This window comes from Camellia sinensis, chromosome 2 (assembly GCF_055761805.1).
Source record: "Camellia sinensis isolate YWXY chromosome 2, ASM5576180v1, whole genome shotgun sequence".
Lineage (NCBI taxonomy): Eukaryota > Viridiplantae > Streptophyta > Magnoliopsida > Ericales > Theaceae > Camellia > Camellia sinensis.
In genome coordinates, this window is record NC_138962.1 from 93,395,506 (window position 1) to 93,423,123 (window position 27,618).

The 27,618-nt window shown below is 36.4% G+C and overlaps 2 protein-coding genes across 3 annotated transcripts; one reads left to right on the forward strand and one right to left on the reverse strand.

Annotated features, from left to right (window-relative positions):
- Positions 1 to 27,618, reverse strand: LOC114310880 (protein BONZAI 3). 2 transcript variants are annotated; one of them, XM_082915092.1, is made up of 16 exons: positions 27,337 to 27,618; positions 14,099 to 14,146; positions 12,554 to 12,702; positions 12,384 to 12,432; positions 11,375 to 11,431; positions 5,931 to 6,110; positions 5,705 to 5,839; positions 5,348 to 5,409; positions 5,140 to 5,239; positions 4,939 to 5,053; positions 4,744 to 4,793; positions 3,815 to 3,952; positions 2,109 to 2,273; positions 1,909 to 2,022; positions 1,650 to 1,746; positions 1 to 566 (listed from the first exon to the last, which is right to left on the reverse strand). In XM_082915092.1, the coding sequence occupies exons 1-16, from the start codon at positions 27,508 to 27,510 to the stop codon at positions 433 to 435; spliced, it is 1,767 nt and encodes a 588-aa protein (XP_082771218.1). In that variant the 5' UTR covers positions 27,511 to 27,618; the 3' UTR covers positions 1 to 432. The 2 variants fall into 2 exon arrangements, with proteins under 2 accessions (XP_082771218.1, XP_028112788.2); XM_028256987.2 differs by having other exon boundaries at positions 4,744 to 4,820.
- LOC145820192 (uncharacterized) lies at positions 9,394 to 10,907 on the forward strand. Its single transcript, XM_082915093.1, has one exon. It carries the CDS (start codon positions 10,179 to 10,181, stop codon positions 10,575 to 10,577), a length of 399 nt encoding a protein of 132 aa, XP_082771219.1. The 5' UTR covers positions 9,394 to 10,178; the 3' UTR covers positions 10,578 to 10,907.

Here is a 27,618-nt window from a genome sequence, read left to right on the forward strand (position 1 = left end):
TATATTGCAAATAGAAGCATTATTTATCATTATAAAGGAATAATTATTGTTAAGGAATGACCATTCCATTTACATAGCTTGTCCAACAACTTAAAGCCACATAGAGCAAACTTCAATAATTTCAAAATGACGACCAATTCTTGGCCAACATGAATATATGATATCCAATATACAGACCATTTTTAAAACCCCAACCTTGAGAACCTTAACAATACACAAAACAATCTGAAAACACTAAAATGAGTATAAACCACCATTTGCCTATCTTATACCACATGCTTAAAAGAATTCAAAACACTGCTTGCTAAGCCAAAAGAGTATTTTGTCCTTACTAAATATGTGCAATTTTTTCTCTATTATATTCTATTTATATACCATATGAAGAGAAAAAGGAGATATTTGCTCCACTTATTCAAGGTTCTTTTTAGAGCTCTAGACAGGATGATCTTGAAAAGGAGCTTGGGGGAGATTAACAGTGTGCGGTTTGATGTCTCTACTCCGCATGTAAGTCAAGAACTGACCAGGTAGCTCTTCCAATAGACTCTGAACAATTGATATCTGTCCACCTGCAGAAACACAAAACAAAACTTACAAGATAAAGTGAAAATAGAAGCGCAACTGGCAAAAGACCAGAAAAGAAATTCCTGGTGCAGAGCGAAAACCTCCAAAATGAGAGAGAAGATGAAACAGGTTATATTAGATGTTGGTATGGATACCTAGCATCTTGTGAATTGCACTAAGGTCCCTTTTATGAACAGAAATGAAGCTGACTTCGTCATCATCTGAGTTTCAAAACCCAGTTCAGGTTGTGAAACTTACATGTCTAGCTTTGCTGCATAAACAATACAACTCTCCTCGTGCAACTGTGTGACAGCATGGGAGCCAACAATAAAAACCTATCTATACCTTTTTCTTCACCTCCTTTTTACCCTATGTATCTTTTATATTTTTTTATAAATAATTTACAAAATTACCTAACATTTTAGTATAGCAGCAACAAAAAAACCATACACCCAAAGTATTTTGCCCACCAGATATGTATTTTGCATATCCGGCACGCATCTAGCCGTACTGGTACACTTACCCATACCAGGTATTACCTGGAACTTGTACAACAACATCTTAGAAGCACTTCATAAACAAAAATGTTGAGAGGGAATGAGAATCTCATTACTAGTAATATGATTGCTAATAATAAAAATCTTGTGTCATTGCATCAATGCTATTCAAGTATTTGGTTTCATCAGGAATCCTCAATGAGAATAATAACATTTTAAATATTGTGGGCCCAATAGGAATGTGAGATTTCCCATAGGAAAGTGGGGGAATCAGATTCCTATTAAATTGGGGAATGTGATTCTTGTTGGGATTGATAATTAATAATCATTTTCCCATTTTGATGTGTTCCAAACGCTAGAATCATGAGAATCTGGAATAATATTCCCATTCCCTCTCAAACTTCTTGTCATCCAAACATATCCTAGACGTTAACAAAAGAAAATAAATACCAGAAATACTAAACTCTCATGAGCATTAAAAAGCCAATTGTGCTAGATTCCAGCGCGTGTCCTGCCCAAATGTGGGCAAAACTCTAAACCAAAATAGTCTACTGACTTTGAAATAGTAAATCAAATTAAGTAAGAACTCACCATGTACATCACGCATTGGAACAAACTGAACAATGTCTCGTGTGGCTATCCTCCCTGTAGAACTCTCCAATCGATGTCCATTGTCGGCATCAAGGATCTGTCAAATAATGAGAAATTATACCACACCAAACATCGGAGAGAATTTCTGAGGAACAACGTTTCACATTTTCAAGAAACAAGTATGGTACTGTAATTACTAATAGAAAATAGTCCAGGACTATGTAATGCAAATAATTTGTTACAGAAAACAAGAATATACCTCCATTTGTTTGAAATCTGCACCACCCACTCCAACAATAAGAATGGATAGGGGCAGGTCAGATGCCATCACCAAAGCATCTTTAGTTTCTTGGAGATCAGTAAGGACTCCATCCTGTAAAATTGTTTCAAAATCATTTTATTGCAAAAATAAAGAATAAGAAAAAAGGAAAAAACAGAAAATGAAAATTTATCATTCACCGTTATAATAAGCAAGACAAAATACTTGCTGCTGTCCTGGGAGAGCGAACGACCAGCTATTTCTGCAGCAGTGTTGATCACTTGACCGAATAAAGTGGGTCCAGCAAGTGCAACGTTCCTCAAAGCACTAGCATAAGCAGCCATGATGCCTTCTACTCCTTCAACCTGTAAAAAGAAGACGGAATTGACCATCACCTCTGTATATATAAATAGCAGGCATCACAGATTATCCACATAAATCAATAGCTGGAAAGAGAAGTGCAAGTAGCAAACTGCCACTGAAAAATAAGATTACCTCCCCATGTGTGGGTCTGGTATTACAACATATGAAACATACAAGTCAAACAAAAATGAAACAGCATGACAAATCTGCTCAACATAGCAATTCAAAAAGTGGTATCCTTTCCTTTAGTCTCTGGCAGCAGATAAAAATGCTAAAAGTTAAAGAAATTAGAATAACGACACTGACTTCATCCTATTATATTGAGAATGGACCTAGGATTGTAACAAAGGGGGCAAACATATAGACCAACAAAAAATTTAAAATGAAAATAACAAAAGCTTCTCTATTTTCTTTTTCTTTTTCTTTTTTCTTTTTCTTTTTTCTTTCTTTGTATCTACATAGAGTTACAAAAGATAACAATTGTAAGACAATTTATATGCTAAAGTGAGACAATACTAACTTGTGTTCGAAGCTCTTTTATGTCATTAAAAGCATATGTAACAGACAATTTATATGCTAAAGCGAGACATACTAAATTGTGTTTGACACTCTTTCATGTCATTAAAAGCATGTATAATAGAATCGACATTAAAAACTTAATGTCTTTCTAAATGAATGCGGTCAAGTATATTGTTGATTTCACCACCACATTCTTCTCTTCTCTACATGTTAGGACTTGTAATAGACACTTGTTATGAGAAATTAATTTCTTTTATTATATTTTGTCCAAAATAATTTAATTTATAAAAAAAAAAAAAAAAAACACTAGAGGGGGTGGCCTTTTTTTTTATTTATTTATCCGATTCCCATATTTCTATAGTCTGTATAAATGGTCTGTGTTAAAGTGATATTCACCAGCACAACAGATCATAAATATTTCCAATTGAATACACCACATAAAATACAGGGACAAAAGTTGATGCCATAACATTTTCACTTCAGAGCTGAATAATTGAGAACTATGTAAGACGCATGATAAGAACGAAAGAAATAATACTCCAATCCACAATCTCTTTGGTAGGCTGGACACACTTAGGATCTACCTTAAACATGAAATTAGAGAAGATATCAAAGAATCTTATTGACATGCGTGAAATCAGAGAAGATATCAAGAAACCTCATCAACAAACATGAAATTGATTGCCATAACTTTTCTTCTTACAATAAACATCATATTAACTGCTTCATATCTTCTTTGTTCTGGCTATTACTATTAACTTGAAAAATTAAACAACATATTGACTTGTATACTTGTTGGACTTCAAAAAACATGCCAATTCATTTATTCTTCAATCAATATCAGAGTTTCAAAAACATTGGTTCACTACACTTGGTTCTTTAGCATAAAAACTGGACTAGCAGTTAATCAAAAAAAGAACAAGGGGAATAAACATAGGAAGACTTTCTGAAGATATAACATCAAGCAGTAATTAAAGACAAGGACAGCACAATATCTCTTAATTCCTTGCAAAGAGAGTTTTACCTCAAAGCCACTTGCACCTCCATTTAAGTTAAAACAATGAGATATAGAACCGTCATATGTTCTTCCACCAAAGCCCCAAGCAGGAAAGCGTCTATCAGAATCATAAAATTGTATGACCTCCCCAACCTCCATTATGGCCTATAAGGAGTTCAGTCAATACAATATACAACCAAGATGTATTTCTACTAAATTCAAAAACAAAAGACTGCATGAAACACAAATGCAAGTGTGATACTTTGGAGGTTACAATATTTATTTATTTATAATATTTGTAATATCATTATATAATTTTCTATTAGATTGGATTGTATTGTTGTATTTTCTTCTTCCCCTTCATATATTTGAGGCATCCCCTCTTTGTATATTATGCCAAAAAATTTACCACAAAAAGTAATGTGTGGTCCAGATTCAATTTTTATATAGTGGGATCCACACTTGAAATGAATCTCAACCACATAATGTGCTTTTTCTGGATAAATTTTATGGGTCCCTACCATTTCTGTATAATATTTACTCATTACAATAATGTGGGCACCTATATTCCACACAAGGGAATCCACTTGAAAGAAAGGATCACTACTTATAGTGCCTTTCTTATTAGTAAGATAGGTTGCTTGAGCCAATCCTTAAATCATTGTAGGAAGGGGTATGGGAGTCAACCCCTTGACCAATCATTATGGGTTGGCACCATCACCTCTCGCACCACAAGGTGTGGTGGTTATCCCCATTGGAAAAATTCAAGAGTCTATTTTAATTCTATTGAGTGCAGCAGCCATAAAAATATCAGTTATGCAACTTATGCTAAGATCACACTATAAGATATCTCCGATCTGACTAAATTATCCTGCTTGGTTGGACTAATTATGCCAGTTATATGAAGAAAAAAAGATATCCCAGATTTGAGAACATCCATGGTCACACGACCTTACCTGCTGGTAAGCATTCAACCGCCCAGTAGGATCAATGTAGTGCAAGGAATCTGGATTTCGAGGATTTCCATTCGAAGCTGGAAAAAATATAAACTTCAGTGTATGAAACAAGCAACTCGCAGTACAAAGTGATTATTTTCTTCTTCTTTTTGGGGCTCCATAAAGTAGTTTTATAGAATGTTGAAAGTTGATTACCAGTAAAATCAACAGCTACCATGAAGTTCAGCTCAAATCCACTAGAAATATAATCAAGAAAACTGTACAGTTTCTTCTCACAAAAGCCATCAACAAACAGTTGGCCCTTTAGAACCTATACATAGATAAATACCAGGGCTTTTGGGCATCAATTACATGTAATGTGTAGCTAAAAACTATTTCCAAGTAAGAAACAAATACCTTGTCATGAGCACGGTTACGAGAAGACGGAAAAATAAAATTTGCACCAATTTTTTCTTTTTGAAGTTTTTCTAGATCCGCCACCGATTTCTGAAGTTTACTGTTAACAACAAACTGCAGATTTAGTATGTATGACCTAGCCAGAATGACTAAACGAAAATATATAAAACAAGAAACTTAATTGGAAAGAGAGAATTGGAATAGTTACCCAATAAGTACATGATTGCCATTGCTATTGAAATCAAAACACTCAATAACTAATGGGTTATCCTGCACCAAGTGAATTGTTACCAATCAACATTTAGGAAAGAAAAATTAATAGTTACCTGCATTTGTATCATCATAGCATATTGGTTAATATAAGTGGATTCTGAACACAGTTTTCTTTTTGGTTAGAATGATCTCTAGTGGGCATTTCATTTCCAAGTCAATAATGCAAAATCCTAAGGGTCGTTCCATTCAGGCAGTTCTTAAGTTCCTTATTGGAACAAAGACACAAGAAAACCACAGATATCAAACGTAAAACAAGGTCTAGCCACTGATCAGAAGAGGCTCACAAGCTTACCTTGCTTCCAAATTGCTGCATAGTCAGACATACGGGTTTCCAAATTGGATTCAAGTTGTTGTTGACAACGTCTGTTTTGCAAATCGGAACAGAACCTCCACTCTCAACAATCCTAGATATTCTTAAGAAAGGATCCTGAAAGGAGTAAAAGGAAAGAAACAAATAAGAGCCAAAAAACCTAAGAGTAAAAACAGAACTCATAGGCACACCTGCTTCATATACATACACTTTTGGAAAATAGGTCCTTGTTGTCCAAGTGCGAACAGCGAAATGTTATCTCAACAGCATTCCTTGAAGCAACAGTTTCCTCAGCATGGACAGTAAGTGTCCCCAAGTTTTTCAGACCTCTTTGCCCATTTTTATTGTGAAGATTTAGGGTCAAACTTCGACTTTGTTTAGTCACTATCTGCCATGAGTTAAATAGAGGGGAATTCAGACATATACTGGTGTAAGCCCAGGAATGTGACAATCTCAATTTGTTCAAAAGAAAAGAAAAGAGGGAAGTAAAATATATTAGCCTCCCGTATATGAAATTTGCAAGAATTTTTCAGATAGAATAATCACAAGGAAATCCACGTCCAAATGCTTTGGCATGTGGCTCCCTATACCTCTCCAATTAGAGTTTGCTTATGTCTTTTATATGAGTCTGATTCATAACCCATACTTAATGCATGAAATGATGGACCTAAAATGTGGCAAGACACATGCATTGTTAGAGACACTACCAACCACACTGGCAAATCAATACACGTACCTTTATAGCTTCCTACACCATAAAAAGGTATCTCCAGCCAAATGGTTTCGCAGCAATATGGTTCCTTGGTAAACATCTATTAGAGGTGTGTACATGAGAGTCATTTGCTAGTACATTTTTAAAAATAGTTGGTAGTTTGAAAAGTCAGGTAAGCAAGTTCATGACCATGCTCTGTTACGCCTACATTGGCACTCTAAAATGAATCAAAAGATTCAGGCAAGTGGCAAGATTATCTGGGTTGCTTTCCTGATGATAATTCTTATCAAGTGAATATTTCGTTAAAATTGGGGTAAGGCGGCCTATTGTCGTTATTGAAACTGAACATTTTGGTGAACTATACCACAAAATAAGGCAGCAAACTGTAGTTTGTGCAAAGACAAATTTTCAAATAGATTAGTAAACACTCTCCCGAAGAAGCGTGGACACAGACATCAGACACAACACAGACATGCCAACACATTAATCTTCAAAAAATACAAGACACGACACATGGGAACACACAAAATATGCAGTTTGATAAATTAATTATATATCATATATATGAAAATATCATTTAAAGATAATTTTTTTAAAAAGGGACAACATAACACTAATTCCTACAAATCTATATTGTTTTCTTTTATCATTGTATCTTAAATTTTTTTGTTCAAATTTACAATGTTTCATGCATATCTAAGCAAAGGATATGTATGTGTGAAGTATCCAAAGCGTGTTCAGTCTAAAAAATTTAAAATTTCATTTACATCCAAATCCTATTATATTTCAATTTTTTTTTAGAACTCCACATACTTCAGACAATTGAAGTCATGTGTTATTAACACACATGAAACACTTGGCAAATTAAAGAAAATAAAATGAAAGTCAACTATTAAAATAAAAATAATAAGGATGTATGCTTACCTATCTCTCCTCCTTCGGCCTTTTTAAATTTAGGACTATGAGATGCTTAATGCTGCCAATTTGTTTGGGAATTAAACTAATTAAGAAAAAAATCAACTTTTTGCTCACACTTCTTTTCAAACAGAAAAATTGTGAAAATGATTTCTTACTTTTAATAAATATAAAAATATTTATAATGTAGAAATTTAATGTATAAAGAGAAATGATTGTATTATTGATTGTTACATATTGATTTCTATTACAATGATTCATGATTCCTATATATAGAAGAGGGTGAGTGTGTAGTAGGTAAGGAGTAGGTGAAGTGGAGGTGGTAGTGGTGTAGTGGGTTAGGTTTAGTGGAGTAGGTGAGGTGGTAGTGGAGTAGGTGAGGTGGTAGTGGTGTAGTGGGTTAGGTTTAGTGGAGTAGGTTTAAGTGGGTGAAGTAGGTGGAGAGTAGGTGGATTTTAACAGCCCCCCGCAAACTCAAGGAGGATAGGAACTAACCAACTTGAGTTTGGAGAGAGTAATAAAACAAGAAAATACATAAAAATAAAAGAGGATAGGAGACACTGTATGGTCGTGTCAGACCGATGTAGCAGACAGTTTATGGGGTCATGTCGGACCGTTGTAGCAGACAGTTTACAGGGTCATGTCGGACCGTTGTAGCAGACACTGTGTGACAGTTGTTGTGACAGTTTACGGAGTCTTGCTGGACCCTTGTAGAAACTAACCGGAATCAATGTCGGGACAGTTTACAGAGTCTTGTCGGACCCATAAAGGAGCTAACCGGAATCAATGTCGGGACAGTTTACAGAGTCTTGTCGGACCCATGAAGGAGCTAACCGGAATCAATGTCGGGACAGTTTATTGAGTCTTGTCGGACCCTTGAAGGAGCTAACCGGAATCAATGTCGGGACAGTTTACAGAGTCTTGTCGGACCCTTGTAAAAGTCGCACCCTCAAAAGGTGTGCCCAATTTTTCAAAAGGCGTGCCATCAAAAGGCGTGCCCAATCCATAAAAAGGTGTGCCATCAAAAGGCGCGCCCACTTCATCAAAAGACGTGCCCGACAGAAAGCGTCGAGCCATCAAAAGGGGCGCCTGACACGCGGCGATGCACGTGATTGACAGAGCGCGTGTCGGCCTCGTCGTCTCTGTCTTTATAAACCAAAGCGAAGTCTGAGGCTTGGAAGCATAACAAACCAGTTGAAACCTCTTCGTTCTCTGTAACATTCTGTAACCAACCCTTCTCTGAAACACTCAGCAATCCATAACATGGCCTCGTCTTTCCGTTCAGCTACCCAGAATATGGCCTCTTCGTCCCGTGGTCTGCTCACTCTCTTTCCCGACCTCAACGAGTCAACAAGAGAGATAACTGGTGCGGGTGCCCGTGAATCTCAACCAAGCGCCCCTGAGTTTGCTCCGTTGAACTTCCCTATGCGGTCGGTGGAGCAAAAAATGGCAATGCAAACAGATATTGAGGCCAATCAGTATACTTTGAAGTCATGTGTCGAAACCATGACTGCGGTCACAAACTTGTCGCACCGGCTGCAGAGTAGGACAAATGAGGTGCAACAGTTAAACGCCCAACTGGCTCTGCTCCAACGCATGTATAAGGATGCGCGAGCAGAGATAAGTGTGCTGAAGGCGGAAAATAAGGAGCTGAAGCGGAAGGCCACCGTGATGTTCCGATTTGGAGGTCCGCCATATGCTGGAGTGGAGGAGCAGGGAGTAGTGATCATGCCCAGTGGAGTGGGAAACACGGAGGCAACACCGGCAAGGGCCGTCCAGGACGGAGGCAAGAAAAAGAGACCGGCGGCAGAGTAGAGAAGAAAAATCTTGCCTGTGGATGTGGTTGTTTTTTGTTTTTGTTAATGTTTTTTTTTTTTTTTTTTTTTTTTTTTTTGGTGTAAAATTGTGATCGGGGTTGATCCCCTGATATGAATAACATGAGAAGGTTGTGGATGGGTGATATGAAAAACAGATAAATATATTTGTGGATGGGTGATATGAAAAACATCGGTGATTTTTTTTTTTTTTTTTTTTTGGTGGAATATAAAAAAAAAATAATAATAAAAGAATGGAAAACGGGTGATGCTCACTAACAATGGTAGGGATAGGGGAAATATATTATAATAAAAATATATATATATATATTAATATTAAAATAAAAGAAAAGTGTGAAATAAGGTGGGTGGAATAAATTAAGAGAAATGAGGGATATGATTAAAGTGGGTTTGAAAGTGAAAAGATGAGAGAGAAAATTAGGGTTTTCCGGATCGAAACATCAGCTTCCATGTCTCAGATTCTTTGATGCTCTCTCTCCCAGTGTGATTTGGGGATTTTTACGGTTTCTTCGGGCAAGAAAGGAAAGTGCTTTTCTAACTTTATCCTCAAAGCTACATGCTCCTCTGACAATCAATACAAATGGGGAACAAGTGCCCTATACAGTTGAATCAACCTTTCTCAAGGGTGAGCATGCATCCAAAGGCTCAGCCAAATACAATGTGCCGCATTCCCCAGACCCTTTTACAGCTGGAGCGAAGCTAGCTTCGATGTCCTCGAAAGACAAGGTAACGTTGTTTCCAATCAAGACAACGTTGCCAAGAGCCACGCAAGTCAATAGAGAGAGAAAACAGCAGACCAGAACCAAACATTTCGACATCTCTGATCAAATCACAAAATGCCGAACAAGCTTCGGTCGAAGCAACCATCGAATCGAACGCTGAGGGAGGCACAGAGTCTTCTTGCGACAACATCAATCTCATCAATCTCCAAACTTCCACTCTCACCACCTCTGATGGGGACCGCGAGAAATCGTTGGAGTACGCGGACGAGTTGATGGAGAGAGGCTCGAAGGCTTCCAAGGACCACGATTACAGTGAGGCCACCGACTGTTACAGCCGTTCCCTAGAAATCAGGGCTGCTCATTATGGGGAACTTGCTCCTGAATGTGTTAACTCATATTATAAGTACGGGTGTGTACTACTGTACAAAGCTCAAGAAGAGGCTGATCCATTGGGTGCTGTGCCAAAGAAAGAGGGTGAATCTTCTTCGGCTTCTGTTTCTGGTAATGGTGAACTAGAAGGGAGTTCAAAGCCTCAGGAAGGAGCTGCTGATGATGTTTCTGGCAGGAAGGATCAGGAAGAAAATGATGAGGAAAGTGATGCTGAGGACCTGCCTGAGGGAGATGAGGACAGTCAGCGGCTGGTTTGGACATGTGGTGGTGAAGAAGAGTAAAGGTATGTGTAAACAATTTTAGCGGACTAGGTTGAGGCCCGGCGGGCGGCTAAGGTGAGGTTGCCGCCCGCCGGGGAAGCGAAAATACTAAGTTCTAAACCAGCTCTGATACCATGTAGAAATTTAATGTATAAAGAGAAATGATTGTATTATTGATTGTTACATATTGATTTCTATTACAATGATTCATGATTCCTATATATAGAAGAGGGTGAGTGTGTAGTAGGTAAGGAGTAGGTGAAGTGGAGGTGGTAGTGGTGTAGTGGGTTAGGTTTAGTGGAGTAGGTGAGGTGGTAGTGGTGTAGTGGGTTAGGTTTAGTGGAGTAGGTTTAAGTGGGTGAAGTAGGTGGAGAGTAGGTGGATTTTAACATATAATGTTAAAAAAATAAATTGTAATTATTTTCATGTATATATAAATCTCTACTTACTTTGTTTCCATGTTCCTGCCATAAGTGGTGTTTTAAATTTTTTTGAAATTTGTTGGGTGTTCTTATCAAATCACACCCGTGTCTCGTGTTTGTATCCATACAATTTCAAGAATAGAAACTTCTATCAATACATATATGCCAAGAATATTTTCTGCATTTTCATGGGCATGTAATGCTAATTCTTTGCCACTTTCAGTTGAACATCATGGAAGTAACCAAACATGATGCAAAAATTGGACCCATCATTGAATTACATAGCTTTACCCATAAACAGGAAACTAATGTAATATATGTGGAGTTAATATGGTCACAAAAGCACATGAACACAGTAATTATTAAGTGAAATCCCTTAGATCAAAGGCAACTTACCTCAGATATAGCACAACTGGCTTCACCAAGAAATTCTTGATCTTTCAACTTCAGTGTCTGCAGGATACCAAAATATGAAACTTCATCATCTGCAATTTTTTCCCATCTCTTATGATGAAAAGCTGCTAACAATTTGTTAATCTAGAGAGAAGTTGCTACTCATTGAGCACTACTCATTATACTCATAAGCATGTGAACTTAATTTATCCTCAAATTTCAGAGTTGACCCCTTCATTATACAAGATGAAGCTCTTGAGTTATGAGAATTAATAATAGTAGCATTCCTAAATAAGCTTAAGAATCAAAATGAAAAACAGAAAAAACACAAAGAAAAAAAAAAGCTCTCTCTTGCTTTCTTGTTGTTTGAATATATTTATGTTAGAGAAAAGCAACTCTAAAATTTCATATATGCTAATAAGAATGATTCTTTGGAGAGAGAGAGAGAGAGAGAGTAAAACAAAATTGGAAAGAGTGTCAAAACAATGATAAAATTTCACTGACATTATTCAATTATTAAATAAGTAATAGTTTGGCTCTAGCTAAAATTTAACATCACCAAACTAGTAAAGAATATAATCACTAATCCACCTTTGGAACCTAAGAAGCATGGACACGGGACATAATGATTGTGAAAAAATTAGGATATGGACACATCGGTGATAAGGAAAATATATATATATATATATATATTATATATTTTTATTGCCTTTGTATATGGATATATATTTAGCGCACAAAAAAAAAGCGTCCATTTATATATGAGTGTATTTCTATTATTTTTTCACCTTTTCCCTCTTTGTTTCCATATATTATACTTCGCTCCCAAATTAGCTATCTAAAATTATTTTTTTAAAAAACCCACAAAATTGTCCTAAGGAGTGTCCAAACAGAGGACACGGATGACCTAGGGCATCACATACTCAAACCTTGAGGCATTGGCAAAATGGAGAACAAATCTCAGTTACACCAGGTAAAGCTAATTGAATTTCAAGCAAAAACCATAACATACCTTCACATGCAAATTGTGGTATCTTGTATCAACATCATACACATGAAAGCTGCAAAAGCAAAATGTGTAGACATTTGAGATAAATTGTTAATGCTTATTAAACAGAGAAAAATAACTATTAAATGCAATGAGCAAGATAAATCGGATGATCCCAAGTACAAAAAGCTTACACCAACTGCTGAACAATCTCAAACTGATAAGCAACATTAATTTTCTCAATCCATGCAGGTTCCAAAGAGTTCATTATCACTTCGGTGCGACCAAGTTCCTCAAGCGATCCATCTCTTTTCTTTATATAAACTACTGCAATAGGATCACTCTGCATTGAACAAGATAATACTTCAGTTTGAACCATCTGAGGATAAGGGCTGGCATAACACCTTAGTACATATCAATGAGTACATTACTGAGCTAAGTAGCTATGCGCTGTCTCTTGCACAAGTGAGTCATTTTCTCTTAAATCTGGTAAGTACTTAATAATAAATGGCTTAGTTGTAAATTGAACTCAAAATTTTTACGGTCCAAGCCCCACTTCCCAATATTTCTTGAGAGGCAAGAGAGGCCACTCAAATATGCAGTGCGCACCCTCCTTCTACATAGGGAAACATCTCCAGAGATGTTAGAACCTAAAGGACTATATTCAATCTAACGTACTCATCCCCTTACATGAGCTAAAGGTATGCTATCATCTCATTATTTCCTTTACATGTAGAATTGTCAACATAGCTATGTCATGCCAAAGATGTTAAATTGAGGTTAGCGTTACTTCTAAAAATTTGAACCATATATTTGGATATATTGTTTCAAACTTATTGCATATGTTCAGATTTTGGTATTGAAATTCATGCATTGAGATAAAGAGTGAATTTGAGAAGATAAACATAATTATACTGTGACATTATGACAGATGGTTGTGAGGAAACTAGAGAAAGAGCCAACAGTTAGTAAAGTAGATATAGTTAAGAGTGAATTAGCTTAAAGTTGGGACAAGAAGATAATGGCTTCTAGGGTTTCAATTACAGCTTTATATCAGTCACAGGGACGAGAAAGACACAATGCGCCAAGTGAAAGCTGCTCTTTATTGATTCCCCAAAAGGAGAATAAATTCTTCTAAACTGTATTCGAATCAAAATAAACAGCCTGGTGTTGCTTAATAAGCAAAAGAAACTAGCATCCCTACTTAACTGGCTCACATGGTATCATTACCAAACCAAACTAGGTTGCATCCCAAACAGGTGCCATTCTTCCACTCTATCAAAGATTATATACTCAATTAAATTAAATAATCCATATCATTTTTACTACCACATCCCGTGAACTTCTCGACTAACAACTAGGTGATGTAGAAAACATCAATCTTCAAAAACGAGATTCAACTATTAGGAGCTCTTGTCTAGGTTTCTTTTGAACAATCTTTTTGTACCTTTCACATTTGACTCCTAATATTAGCTTCTCAAAGGTCAATATACTGAGAATCACACAAAAAACAAAACAGCAGAAGTTATAAATAATAGCTGAGCTTATTCTTAGCATCATGATAAGGACAGCCACGAACATGATGACAATCTTGTACAAAAAGTGATGAATCCATGATGAGATGGCAATAAAAAAATCAACCATAGCAAAAACAACTGTATCCACAAAAATAATTCAACAGAATCATTGCACAAAGAAGATACAGTTCTCATATGGTTTTAGTAGTAAGAAAAGCTTACCTTGGAAACAATGTCACGATCAAGTAATTTGGAAGCAGATAGAGATAACTGCGGTTCAAAATTGAGATACATTATCACACCATGAACAATAAAATTGCATGGACAGATTCTACAAAAGAGAGAGCCACAAGTTCCTTAGAAAAATCAAATATGTGTAACACCCTAGTTGTTAACATTTCCTTTACATCTCCATATTTCTTATTTTCATTACTAGTTTATTACATTTAGAGTTATGCCTTCTTGTTTGCTATAAGAATCTTGGATGGCATGCTATATTGTTTGTTTTGAGAAGTAGACTCAATATGTTATCTTTATTGTTTAGGGTTCTCTACATGTTCAGTTGATATGAAATGAATTAGAACTTAGAGACAATAACTAGGGAGACACTCTTTTATACATAACGTAAGTCTGCATGCTTTTATTCCCTTAATTAAGATGTGTAAACGCCGTAGTCTAAGGTTGCTAGATTCTATTCATTGTATAAAACTTAGATTACTGCTAACAAAACATGATTAGTGGACTTAATTGGGATTAGTTAACCTTGAGCATAATTAACAAGGCTAAACATGCTTAGTTGACTTGATCTCAATTAATAAGTGTTAACCATGATTAATAAAGATAAAATAGTGATTAAGAAGTTGGAAGATAAAGCACACACCGCACTTCCTACTAGGAGGCATGACTCGAGGGAGAGAGAGACTTGTCTCTCTAAAAATTTCGAAAATTATAAAATTAAACTAGAAATTATAAAAGCAAAGGGAGAGAGAGAAGAGAGGACCTGTGCAGAATTTTGTAGTGTTTAGTTAAAGAGAAAGTGAAGTAAAATGGAAGAAAGAGTACAGCTCAAGGTTTCTAAAACAAACTCAAAACTCCGAAAATTATAAAATTAAACTAGAAATTATAAAAGCAGAGGGAGAGAGAGAGAAGAGAGGAACTTGTGCAGAATTTTGTAGTGTTTAGTTAAAGAGAAAGTGAAGTAAAATGGAAGAAACAGTACAGCTCAAGGTTTCTACAACGAACTTAAAAATTAAGGTAAAATTCATTAATTGTAATCTAATATCTTCTGTAATCTCAAAATAACATGATTAAAGTGAATTCAAATTGATTAATTGAAGGCTATGAAGCACAGGTACAAGAACTGGTATTGGTACAATATGGGTACGTCAATCCAATAAAACTTAAAAAAAGAAGGATACAGGTACAAGTAGATACATTTGTAACAAATATGTATTTTTAATTTGGAGTAATGCAAAAAATAGTTACATGATTTAATTTATTAAAATCCAACCTACAATTCACATTTAATGCCAAAAGTAAAAGCATAAACTAAAATTAAATGTCATTATATTAAATAATTTACAAACCATAACTTAATTTTAAGATCATGCTAAGCATAAAAATAAAAATAAAAAAGAAGTCCAACAAATTTAACTTTATCTTTGTATTAGAAGAAAATATTGTTTAAATTGAGGTACGGGTACGGATTGGGTATATATACTAAGTATGTCTCGGTATGCCAAAAATTAAGAAGAAAAAAAAGTTGGATATGTATTTCGTGTACTTAGTGCATATGCAGAAGTACCATACGAAGTACCAGTACCCGATATGTACCCAGTACTGGTAAGGCATGTTTGTCGAAGTACCCATGCTCCATGTATTGAAGGAATTAGGGTTGGACACCATGTCTGAATTGGATTAACCCTTTTTAGTTGGGAGAAATCCTTAATTATAAGAGATTTAATAAGAATAATGAGGCCCTCTTCTGTTTATGACTTTTAGGTATTGTATTTCATGTTCTTAGATACCTTAGAGGATCCTAGAATGAGTTTTTAGACTTTTGACGATGGCCTAGAGTAGCCAATTGTTCAAGAATGACCAAAATCCCCAACAGCTTAGAATTTCGATATGAGACCACCACCATTGGAATCTAGACTTCCAGGCCTCAATTTAGATGAAAATTTTTTCCAATTTTAAAGAAGGAGATATGCCCATTTGAAGTTAATCCACCAAGTTTGCCAGCTCATTTGAGTTGGCTACTCAAGCAAGACTCTGCAAACCAATATTTTTACTGTTTTGGCCTCTTTGATCTATATTTAGCCCTAAAACATAATGTAAGACTTTTAAGACTCTAAACACGATTTTTGGACCTTGACTTATCCTAGATGACTTAATTTTGGAGGTAGGGTTATTCAACAAAGTGAATTGCCCTGATTTTGTTATGTTTGAATCATGTACCAATATGCATTGTATTTATGCTTATGTAGGTTAATTATCTTGTGGACTAACATACTTTGGTAGGGTTAAGGTGAGTGATGTGAAATTTTTTATCACTCAAGAATATCATATGTCTGCTATGTTCAATGTATAAAGATGACATCCATGGTTTTGATCCAAGATACTATTAGGGCCGTAAAACATACTAATAGTTTTGTCATTGAGAGGTCTTACCACATTGTGGTTTTGACATATAGCTAAAGTTGACCCAGTCATGTTTAGTACCGTCTAGATGGACATTGTCACAATGATTGAAATGCAAAGTATATAATATGTTGTAGTTCAAATGTTAGTTAAGCTTTTGTAAACTTTTTGTTTAGGTATTATAAATTGTTTAGAGATATCCTTGTTTGTTCTAAAATGGCTTTGATATATCTCTTTGTTCATTGGATTTTTGGCTCATCCCTCTTCCCTATATATGTAGGTGATGACGGTACTTGAAGACCATGTGATTCAAGCTTCATGTATATGTGCATATCCCCTTGAGAAGGAAGAGCTTTGACATTTTGAGGTCATTGTATATTTCCAGCTTGATACTTCGATTTGTACTTTCCCTTACGTTGTCAATTGTACTCCCATGTAAATGAGCCTAAGTTGGTAGTATAAGCTTCCATTTCTTCAATTTGTGCACTTGTTCTAAATGGATATATGTAAGCTTCTACAATCCAATCAGGATATACTCCAAATTAATAGTACCATGCATTTTGTTTGATTAAGCCTTTGGTAGTCTATGACTACTAGCCAGTCATTACCCTATTCTAGCTTGAGGTGGTTTGGGGTCATGACATATCTTCTCCCAAAAGAAAAATGAAAAATGAAAGAAAGAAAGAACCCTACTATAATATAGTTCAGTTCAATGTATTTTCTTTCCAGTGGTGTATTATTGTTGCTCGGAAGGTGTTGGTGAAAGCATGAGGCACACATAAGGGCGAAGGCCTCGTGGAGCCCAAACACAAAGTGCAACAGCAAGTGCGACATGATTGAACTAAAAGACAAATTTTTAAAAAAAATAATATAATGGTTAATCCTATACATTTCTAGAAAGGTTGTTGGTGCAAATTTTATAGACTTGTTCAATTTTTTAAAATTTTATGAAGTAAATTTAAAAACCATTATTAATGAATAAAATGACAATTAACTGACCAACTAACTACTCATATCATTTAAACCTAGCTTTTATATAATTTTCCTTGTGTCTTAAAAAGTATTCACAGCCATGATATTTGATAGCCATGGTCAAAATGAAATACATGACTGAATCACAATATGCCCAAAAGGAAAAGACAACAAAGCACTAGAATGGTAAGCAGCAGCTTCTATGCCTACCATAAGCAAATGCAATCCTAAAGTTTATAATTATCATCCTCTGCATTGTCATCACAAAATTTGTAACCCTCGCCATCTTCCTCATCTAAAATAAGGTCTCCCACATTAGCAGTATGTTGTGAACTAGAAGTAATTTCCCTTCCTTCAAATTCTTTTTCTCCTTCTAGAACTTATTCACTTATAGTCTGTGTTGTCTTGTACTGTACATAGTGTATCATACCATAATATTGGAGTATTTGAATAACAAATTAAGGACCCATTCAATACTATTATGGTGGTGTTTGGGAAGCAAGTTCCTAAATTTTTTTCTCATTTTTTTCACTAAAAGACAAAAGTTTTACAAAACCAAAAAAAACACATCCAAACAAAATATCACATCCAACCCCATAATCATTTCACTTTTTCTCTCACAAACATCACATCCAACCACATAAAAACCCAACTATCTTCCCAAACACTAAAAAATTTTTATCTCATAAAAACCTATATCTAATAAAATCTACATAAAAACTCACTTCCCAAACACCCTCTATGATTTAAAGGTTAAAACTAAAAAATTAATATTTTTTAAACCAACAATTAAGAATAATGATATTCACACTCCAATTTTAGCCTTTCATACTCCCCTTGTGAGAGGCTAAAAGACAAAAAATAGTGTGAGCTGTTTAAAGTGGAATGTGGATATCATTGTTCAAAATCAAAAAGCAACCTTTAAAATCCAATGGCAATTATTCCTGTGGTCAAAGTCAATGGTAGAACAAAAATACTACGGACATGGAACCAACAACACCACTGAACAAATATGCCAAGGGGGTTCATATCTATAGATTTGAACCATTTTATGCTTGTTCGAAAGTTGGCTCTATAATAAATTTGTATCCGTAATATTTTTTGTGGTAGAATACAAAATCCTATCCAATTTATGATGCCAATTAGACCTTAGGACCAGGTCCAAATAAATCACAAGTAGCAAAAATTAAGGAATATTATGTAGTGGGACCAATATCATTGTCAAAGTTCCAAAATGTGCCTTTTTTTATCCCAGGCTTGCTACAACTCAAAAGAATCTAAAAATCATTAGAAGATTTCACACATTCCAATGACAAGCTTTTAAGTCTGGAACCAGCAACTTTATCTTATTGTTAGAAGTCAACTATGTTATTGACAAAGAGAATCTTGCTTGGTTTTCTTTCATTCAGGGGAGCACTGCCACCTTTTATAAATTGTATTGGGTTGGATCATGCAGATCAATGGTGGCATTGTCGTCAACCCATCTAAGCAAACAGATGGAAATCCCTACTACAGTGTTTCCATAACATTGTCAGTCAACATCGCTGCATTGGATTCATCTGATTCACTTGGCTTATCCCTCTTTTTGTTTTTCTCTTTCTTTTTTGTTTTAACAAATGAGAATAATCTTGCTGTCCAACTCTAACTAGGAAAGGTAGTTAACTTTATCATATTGTACAGTTCAACTAACGGGTTCCTTTTGTTGTCCATTATGCATCAGTTTTCCAGTGGATCAGAACTCTCAAATTTTATGAAATATAATATTTCATCATTACACATCCTTCTTATATATAGCATAGATACAGACACGGACACCCAAATCCATTTAAAAAATAAAATAAAACAAGACAAAAAGAAAAAGACTTGACATGCAGGAAGTAACAAAATGACATCTTTTTTCGGGGGGATAATTTTTTTGCATAAAAATGATCTCAACCGTGACTTTTTATTTTTCAAATAATTCATTTCCTCACATGGCCAAAGACAAGAATAATTATTAGAAAATGTGTCACCCAAAATACATCATTGCACCAATCCTGGAAACCAAATAAGTGGGCCTTGTTCTGGAATTATTCACCCGGTTTGTTTTCAATTTTCAAAAATAGTTTTTTGAATATTCAATTTGTATTTTTATATTTTTAATAAAATTTTTAAATATTTTAATCAATTTTTTTTTTTTTTTGTAATTTTTAGATTCACTTAATCTTAATATACTTAAAAAGTATAAAAATAGTACAAAAAACTTTTAAAAATTCATTGAATATTATACTTTTTAAGCATATTTAGATCAGGTGTATCTAAAAAATACGTAAAATATTTTTAAAAAGTTCACTAAAAACAAAAATATATATATATATATATGAAAAATAAAAAACCCAATTTTTAAAAAGTGGATTCAATTTTCTGAAACCAAATTTAGGATGGAACTTCAAAACAGTCCGTTTGGATTTGAGTGATTTGAAATATTAAAAATAATGCATTTATCTTTGTGGGGATATATTTTCTGAGTACCAACACGTGGCAAGGTGACGCCGACGTGTCAACCGAGGTGCCACGTGTCCTGGTCGTGACGCCGAGGTGATCTCGGCAAGGCCGAGGTTATCTCCGAAGATATCGGAATCCGAGATAAGTGGATAAGAGACAAGAGTCCTAAAATAAAGAGGGAACTCAACTTGGATATGGACAAGAGTCCTAGATTGGAAGAAGACTTCAGTTTGGGTAAAGATAAGACTCTTAGAGAGTTTATCCTAATCCCACTGGGAGTCCCAGATTAGCAGTAATCCTAAGTCCATTAGGGCCAGGCTCCTTTTAGGACTAGGATTGTATTGACTATAAAAGAGAGGCACCCCCATGGGTCTAAGGTATGCTTTTGATACTCAAGCTTGTGAGTTTAGTACTTGATTTATCTTTGAGAGATATACTGACTTGATCGTCGGAGTGCCCCCGGGTGGTCGAAACCACCGCGGGATTCTTATATTTCTATTACAGGTCAGTCAGGTGCCATCTATTCTGCCAGTGCTCTCCAGCTGGTTACTAAGCGGGCAGTGTGGTCGGAAAATCACACACACAATTTGGCGCCGTCTGTGGGAAAGAAAGAAGAATAGATGGCCAATGACGAACAGAATGACTAGATTAGAGACTACGCTCCTGCTAGGAGTGGAAGACCTATTGATCTCGACGTTGAAGGGACAATAGCAACACAGACACTCGTGACCAAAGTCACGGAGTGAAAGAAGCCGGCCAGGAAGGTGACGCACCAAAAACAACAGATCGAAGCAACGAAGACGACCTTCAGGTATGAAAGGATAGATACCTGCGGAGGAACGAAGACCCTTCTAGAAGGGATGCAAAGACAAGGGGCATGAGCGCTCCCAAGAAGATAACATTCAAGTATAGAAGAGCTCAACCTGAGTGAGCAAATCCCGGATCCCAGATCCCAGAAGACATGATCTCGGCCTAGATGAGTAGGTCCGAGAAAAGAAGAGCTCAACCTGAGTGAGTAGATCCAAGATTCCAGAAGATAAGATCTCAGGACCTGAGTCCAAGAAGAGAAGAGCACAATGAGCAGATCTCAAATCCCAGAAGATAAAAAGGAAACACACAAGATCAGACTAAAGTTGGCCAGAATTGAGAAGTATGCTAGGGCCGAGGAAGACATGCCAAGAACAAAGGCATCGGAACAAGAAAAGAGAAACGACTCGCCGATGCGAGGCCGAAAATCAAACTCAGGTTGGAGCCAAGTAAGATCAATAGAGAAACCAAGGCCGACAACCTCGGATTGAATTCAACCTCGGCGACAAGGTCGAAGCTACATGATGAGAACCCAAGTGGATTTTAAGTTCACATTGGGGGCAAAGAGAAGAAGAATGCGGTTACCACTTGTTGAAATTTGTAGCAATTTACAAGTTGGTTAAACCAATATGATGCTTAGCCGAAGTTAAGCCGAGATAATGCTTAACCGAAGTTAAGCCCAGATGATGTTTAACCGAAGTTAAACCGAGATGATGCTTAACCGAAGTTAAGCCGAGATAATGCTTAACCGAAGTTAAGCCGAAGATGATGTTTAACCGAAGTTAAACCGAGATAATGCTTAACCGAAGTTAAGCCGAGACGATGCTTAACCGAAGTTAAGCCGAGATTATGCTTAATTGAAATTAAGCCGAGATGATTCCTTGTCTCCACTTGTTGAAATTTGTAGCAATTTACAAGTTGGAGTCAAGCTGATTCCTTGTCTTCACTTGTTGAAATTTGTAGCAATTTACAAGTTGGAGTCAAGCTGATTCCTTAATTCACTTGTTGAAATTTGTAGCAATTTACAAGTTGGAATTAAGCTGATTCCTTATCTTCACTTGTTGAAATTTGTAGCAATTTACAAGTTGGAGTTAAGCTGATTCCTTATCTTCACTTGTTGAAATTTGTAGCAATTTACAAGTTGGAGTTAAGCCGAGATTACTGTTTCTCTTCACTTGTTGAAATTTGTAGCAATTTACAAGTCGAAGTGAAGCCGAGGTTATAGTCTGCACACTTGTAGCAATCTACAGGTTGGTTAAACCAGAGAAGATGCTTAACACTTGTTGAAATTTGTAGCAATTTACAAGATAATGTTAAGCCGACATGTGATCATCTGTTGAAATTTGCAGCAATTTACAGGTTGAGGTAAAAGCTAAGTATATTGTTTAAACACTTGTTGAAATTCGTAGCAATTTACAAATAGATTATTGTTTAACACTTGTTATGTTAATCCTTATTGAAATTTGTAGCAATTTACAAGTAGGCTAGACCGAGATCACCGTTTAAACACTTGTTGAAACTTGAGAAAAAGTTTGCAAAGTTAACATTGAGTAGTATATGTTTCACACTTGTTAGAATTTATGAAAAGTTTGCAGGTCAGTATCTTGCCGAAGTAAAAGTTTTGTAGCTATTATACCCGAGGTATGTAACCTCGAGAAGATTGCACAAAGGAGGCAAAGTATGAAAAGCATGCATAATATTCTAAGTATAGAATCTTGCAAGAGCAGTTAGAAGAAGATCAAAACAGAATTCGTCGTGATTGACACACCTTCACCTTATAACAACATCTTGGGAAGGCGATGGTTGCATGCAATGGGGGCAGTTCCCTCAACGTTGCATCAACTATTGCGGTTCTCCACAGAACATGGGATTGAAAGAGTCAGAGGGGATCAACTGCAGGCGAAGAATTGCTCCATGGAAGCAATGAAAACTACCTGCAACATTCGGGAACCAGGGAAGGCAGAGATTGAAGACGAGGACATGGAGGTCCTAGATGATGTCGGCAAGGAGCCAGCCAAAAAGAGTGAAGAGACACTGAAGAAAATCCTCGTGTAGGAGGGCGATGAAGAGCGCTTCATTCAGAGAAGGAAAGTTGAATTAGACATTGAAGAACAAGGAGGCACATCGGCCATATGCAGAGCTTACATTATCTAAAGAACAAAAAGGTACCAGAGTACAAGCGACAAAAAAAAAAAAAAACTTCAAAAACTGAGATGATGCTTAACCGAAGTTAAACTGAGGTGATGTTTAACTGAAGTTAAACTGAGATGATACTTAACCGAAGTTAAACCGAAATGATGTTTAAGGGACAAGAGTGCACAAAGTTAAATGTCGGCAAAAGATTCGCCAGAGTCAAACGTCGTTTTGATTAGAACCACTAAATGCACGCCAGAAGTGGTGACCAGAATTGTGAAAATGAATAAATGCTTCAAGAAATAGCGATGATAGTTTGCAAAGGCCAAGAGAAAGAGGGTCTAAAGGGGGTGAATTAAATACCAGAAGATTTAATACATCAGCGAAAGAAGAACACATCAGGTCTGTGACTACGGCACGAAGCCAACTTCCCTAATGTGATCCTAAGTACAACTTACGTTCACATTAGGGGGCAGGGAGAAGGTGTAGGGGGAAGGAATGATAATTAAGGAGCAAGGAATGTTAACACTTGTTGAAATTCTTGAGCAAATTACAAGATGAGTTAACCGAAGATTATGAAGTCTACCACTTGTTGAAATTTGTAGCAATTTACAAGTTTGGTATAGGCGAGATAAACACTGAAAGATGTTTCCGAGATATGATCATCCGAGATGACCAACTAGCTTGTTAAAAGCTGAGAAGATTGGCAAGTACAAAAATGAAGACCTTAAAGAACTAGGGACTGAAAGCAAGAACGTCGGACTAATCTGCTTCGACGGACGACAATGGTTCAGCCTCGGCAGTCAGTTGGAGGAGCTTCTCTACCGCTACCTCGGCATCAATTTCAAGAAGGAAGCAAACTACTCGGCATCAGCGGTAGGTTGTGTCTCACCCCCAGAAGACAGTTGGAAAGAACTTCTCAGCAGCCTTCTCAGCCACGAGCTCAGCATCAACCTCTTGAAGAGTTTGATCAAAGCTCTTCTTGGCGATTGGCACCTCGGAGTTTGAAGGCAAAGATTGAAAGCAAGAATCTGGAAAAAGACACAGAAAACAGAAACAAGAATGTAATTCATAAACAAGAATGGTGATGAAGCTACCAAGAAATCAAGACAAAAAGATTGCACAAATGTGTCAAGCCAAGAACAGTGGCAGAAATCAACAGATGTGTGAACAGTGTGTATTCAAGAAGATGATTTGGAGACAACGGGTAAAACAGCAATGGTAATTAACAATGAAGCAGAGCTTCTTGGAAAGCAACAAGAAATAAAACCAGGAGGAACAGTGGCTTATCAGAAAGAGGGAAGCCGGAATGAGAGTTGCCGAAGTCTGACGACAGTGACAGAATGACGTAAGCTTCACTGGAGGAGAGGAACGAAGACAGTTGCAGAAGCTTGAAAGCTTGGAACAATGACGGATTTAAGCAAAAGAGTTAGAAAGAGAAAAAGCCAGAGGATTTAATGAAAAAAGAGAAAAATAGTCAAGAAGACGACAAAGTTCAAGAATAAAGCCAAGTGCGCAGGCACAAAGTAAGTATGTGAAGAACACGAAAGTAATGACCCAGACACGATGCTAGCAACAGAAAGCGGATATGACAAGAACAGTGCCAGGCATTCAAACAATTCAAAACTTGAAGAGAGACGAAAATAGAAGGCAACAGATGGCAAGTAAATAGATTCAGAAGAGTTATGAAAGATTGAACTTAATAGCAAGTAAAGAGTTTATGAACCTACCAAGTGAAATGAACGCCGATATGAAAATCACCGGAGTCAAATAGATGACTGGAAATCAGGAAACTCACCAGAGAGTGTGAGTAGAGCAGTTGCAAAGCTCTTGGAGTTTACGAATTAATGAAACCAGAACCTCGGCTAGGAGGTGCGATTTCAAGCAGCTTGGAAGGCATGAATCTTGATACATGACAGAAGTGAACAGTAAAGTTCAAGGAACTTTGAGGTCGGCGAGTTTGATCTCGGACAGAGGGGCACAGATGAACGAAACAGTGTAGGTTCCATCACCTCAGAATGCCGAGGTAATAGAACCTAGGGGGCAGTTGTGGGGATATATTTTCTGAGTACCAACACGTGGCAAGGTGATGCCGACGTGTCAGCCGAGGTGCCACGTGTCCTGGTCGTGACGCCGAGGTGATCTCGGCAAGGCCGAGGTTATCTCCGAAGATATCGGAATCCGAGATAAGTGTATAAGGGACAAGAGTCCTAAAATAAAGAGGGAACTCAACTTGGATATGGACAAGAGTCCTAGATTGGAAGAAGACTTCAGTTTGGGTAAAGATAAGACTCTTAGAGAGTTTATCCTAATCCCACTGGGAGTCCCAGATTAGCAGTAATCCTAAGTCCATTAGGGCCAGGCTCCTTTTAGGACTAAGATTGTATTGACTATAAAAGAGAGGCACCCCCATGGGTCTAAGGTATGCTTTTGATACTCAAGCTTGTGAGTTTAGTACTTGATTTATCTTTGAGAGATATACTGACTTGATCGTCGGAGTGCCCCCGGGTGGTCGAAACCAACGCGGGATTCTTATATTTCTATTACAGGTCAGTCAGGTGCCATCTATTCTGCCAGTGCTCTCCAGCTGGTTACTAAGCGGGCAGTGTGGTCGGAAAATCACACACACAATCTTGATTCATATCACATGTTTGATTAAATTAGTAAAGATGAGAGAAACATAGTGAAAGCAGAAGAAACACTGGGAAACTAAAGAAATAAAAATTGCTGCATCGCGCATTTCCAATGGTTGGATAGGTAAAAAGGACTAGGGAAAAAGAGCTAGTTATTGCTATAATTTAGCAATAAATAATATTAAAATATTTTAATTTTAACAATTTTGCTCTAATGATACATTGTAAGAGCATCTCCAACGGTGAATCAAAAATTTCACCAAATCTGAGTTAAAAAATGGCCATTTCCTGAATTTGATACTTCAGGCTCCAACGGTTCACCTTCACCAAATCTATCCCGGGACAACCGGGTGGTCGACCGGCCGGTTGACCGGTTAAGCCAATTTTTTTTTTTTTTTTTTTTTTTTTTTCGAATTGTCTTAACTTTTTTTGAACTTTCTGAACTTTTTTCGAGACAACCGGGGTGGTCGACCGGCCGGTCGGTTAGGCAAAATTTTTTTTTTTTTTTTTTTTTTAACGGTTTGAACTTTTTTTCCTGAACTGTTTGAATCTTTTACTGGTTGATCGGTTGGTCAACCGGCCGGGCAACCGGTTGGTCGACCGGTGTACCATTTTCAACGGTCAGTAACAGTGATTTGGTAAAATCTGTGTCTTGATCTCAGTTTGATGTCTTGTTTGCTGAATTCTCATTTTGGTATGACTTTGGTGCAACCGTTGGAGCGTGAAAAAGTGGATTTTTCATCAAAATTTAAATCTGATGCTGGGTTTGGTTCACCGTTGGAGATGGTCTAAAAATTTTAACTTTTCACACAAAATGTCAAATCAAAATGCTATAGGTGAATCCCTTAAAAAAAAAAAAAAAAAAAAAAAAAAAAAAAAAAAAAAGACATAAAGATTTTAGTTATAGGTAAAACTTGTGTTATATTTGACACAATATTTATCTATAAATAATATATAGCAAGTCATATACCTTATCATTAGCCTAAAAATTTAAAAACTTCATGACAAAATATAACAATAGCAAGCCATATAATCCACCATTAAAGATGCTCTAATATGGAGAAGAAATAAAATGCTGACACCTATGAAATGTCTCATATCGCACCCCACAAAATTCAATAAAATAAACAAAAATAAAAAGGGTTAAAAAAAAATTAATAATAATAATAAGGGTTCTTTTCTTTTGAAACAATTGTAAAAAAAATGGTATGAACTCAAAATAATCTTTTTGTAATTATTTTAAATGCATTCCATTTTTTGCAATTCTCCCTTTCTTTTCTTTTGAGATTGTATTTTGGGTTCGCAATCTTGTTGCAAAAATAATAATAAAAATAAAAAAATTACATAGGACTAAGTTAAGTCAAAAGTGGGTTAGATGGAAGAAAAAAACAGAGAAAATTGTGCAAAAATTAGACAACCTGTCACATCTACTCGCTACATTTGATATGCAAGGTAGAGATTTTGATCTCGTTGCCATGGAATCAGGCCATGAATAATTCTGATAATTTTTTTTTTATTACTGGTTGGCAGGTAGACCTCTACTTTCCATTAGATTACATAAAAATAAATAGGCAGAGGAAGGGAAACTTTGCAAAAACGCGAAAAGGACCCAAAGAAAGGGAAATAAAAGATAAACATTGACCAAGTGTGGTGATGAAGAAAGTGGACACAACACAAGGGAGGGTTACAATGACAATGAGAATTAGGGCTTTGTGTGGTTGGTAAGGGGCTTTTGTTTGTGTGGTGGTTGTTAATTGCAGAGAAGAGAAGAGAGAAGCAAAAGATATATACCTCAATTTGCGTGAAGAGAGCGTTAAGACTGGTTCTCAAGAAAAAGTCGACAGCATCGTTGTGTGCGGCTCCACCAGTAGTAGTACTAACACCGCCACTGTTCATTGCCTTCTGTTGTAGGGCCCCTCCAACTGCCATTTGCCCTCCCTTCACATCCGAAAAGCAAGCCCCCATTCCTCTCTCTCTCTCTCTCTCTCTCTCTCTCTCTCTAAAATTCTGAAACTCTGTAATATTCACCTCTGACACACAGGTGTCGTTGGTTTGTGTTTCTATCGAGTCCCT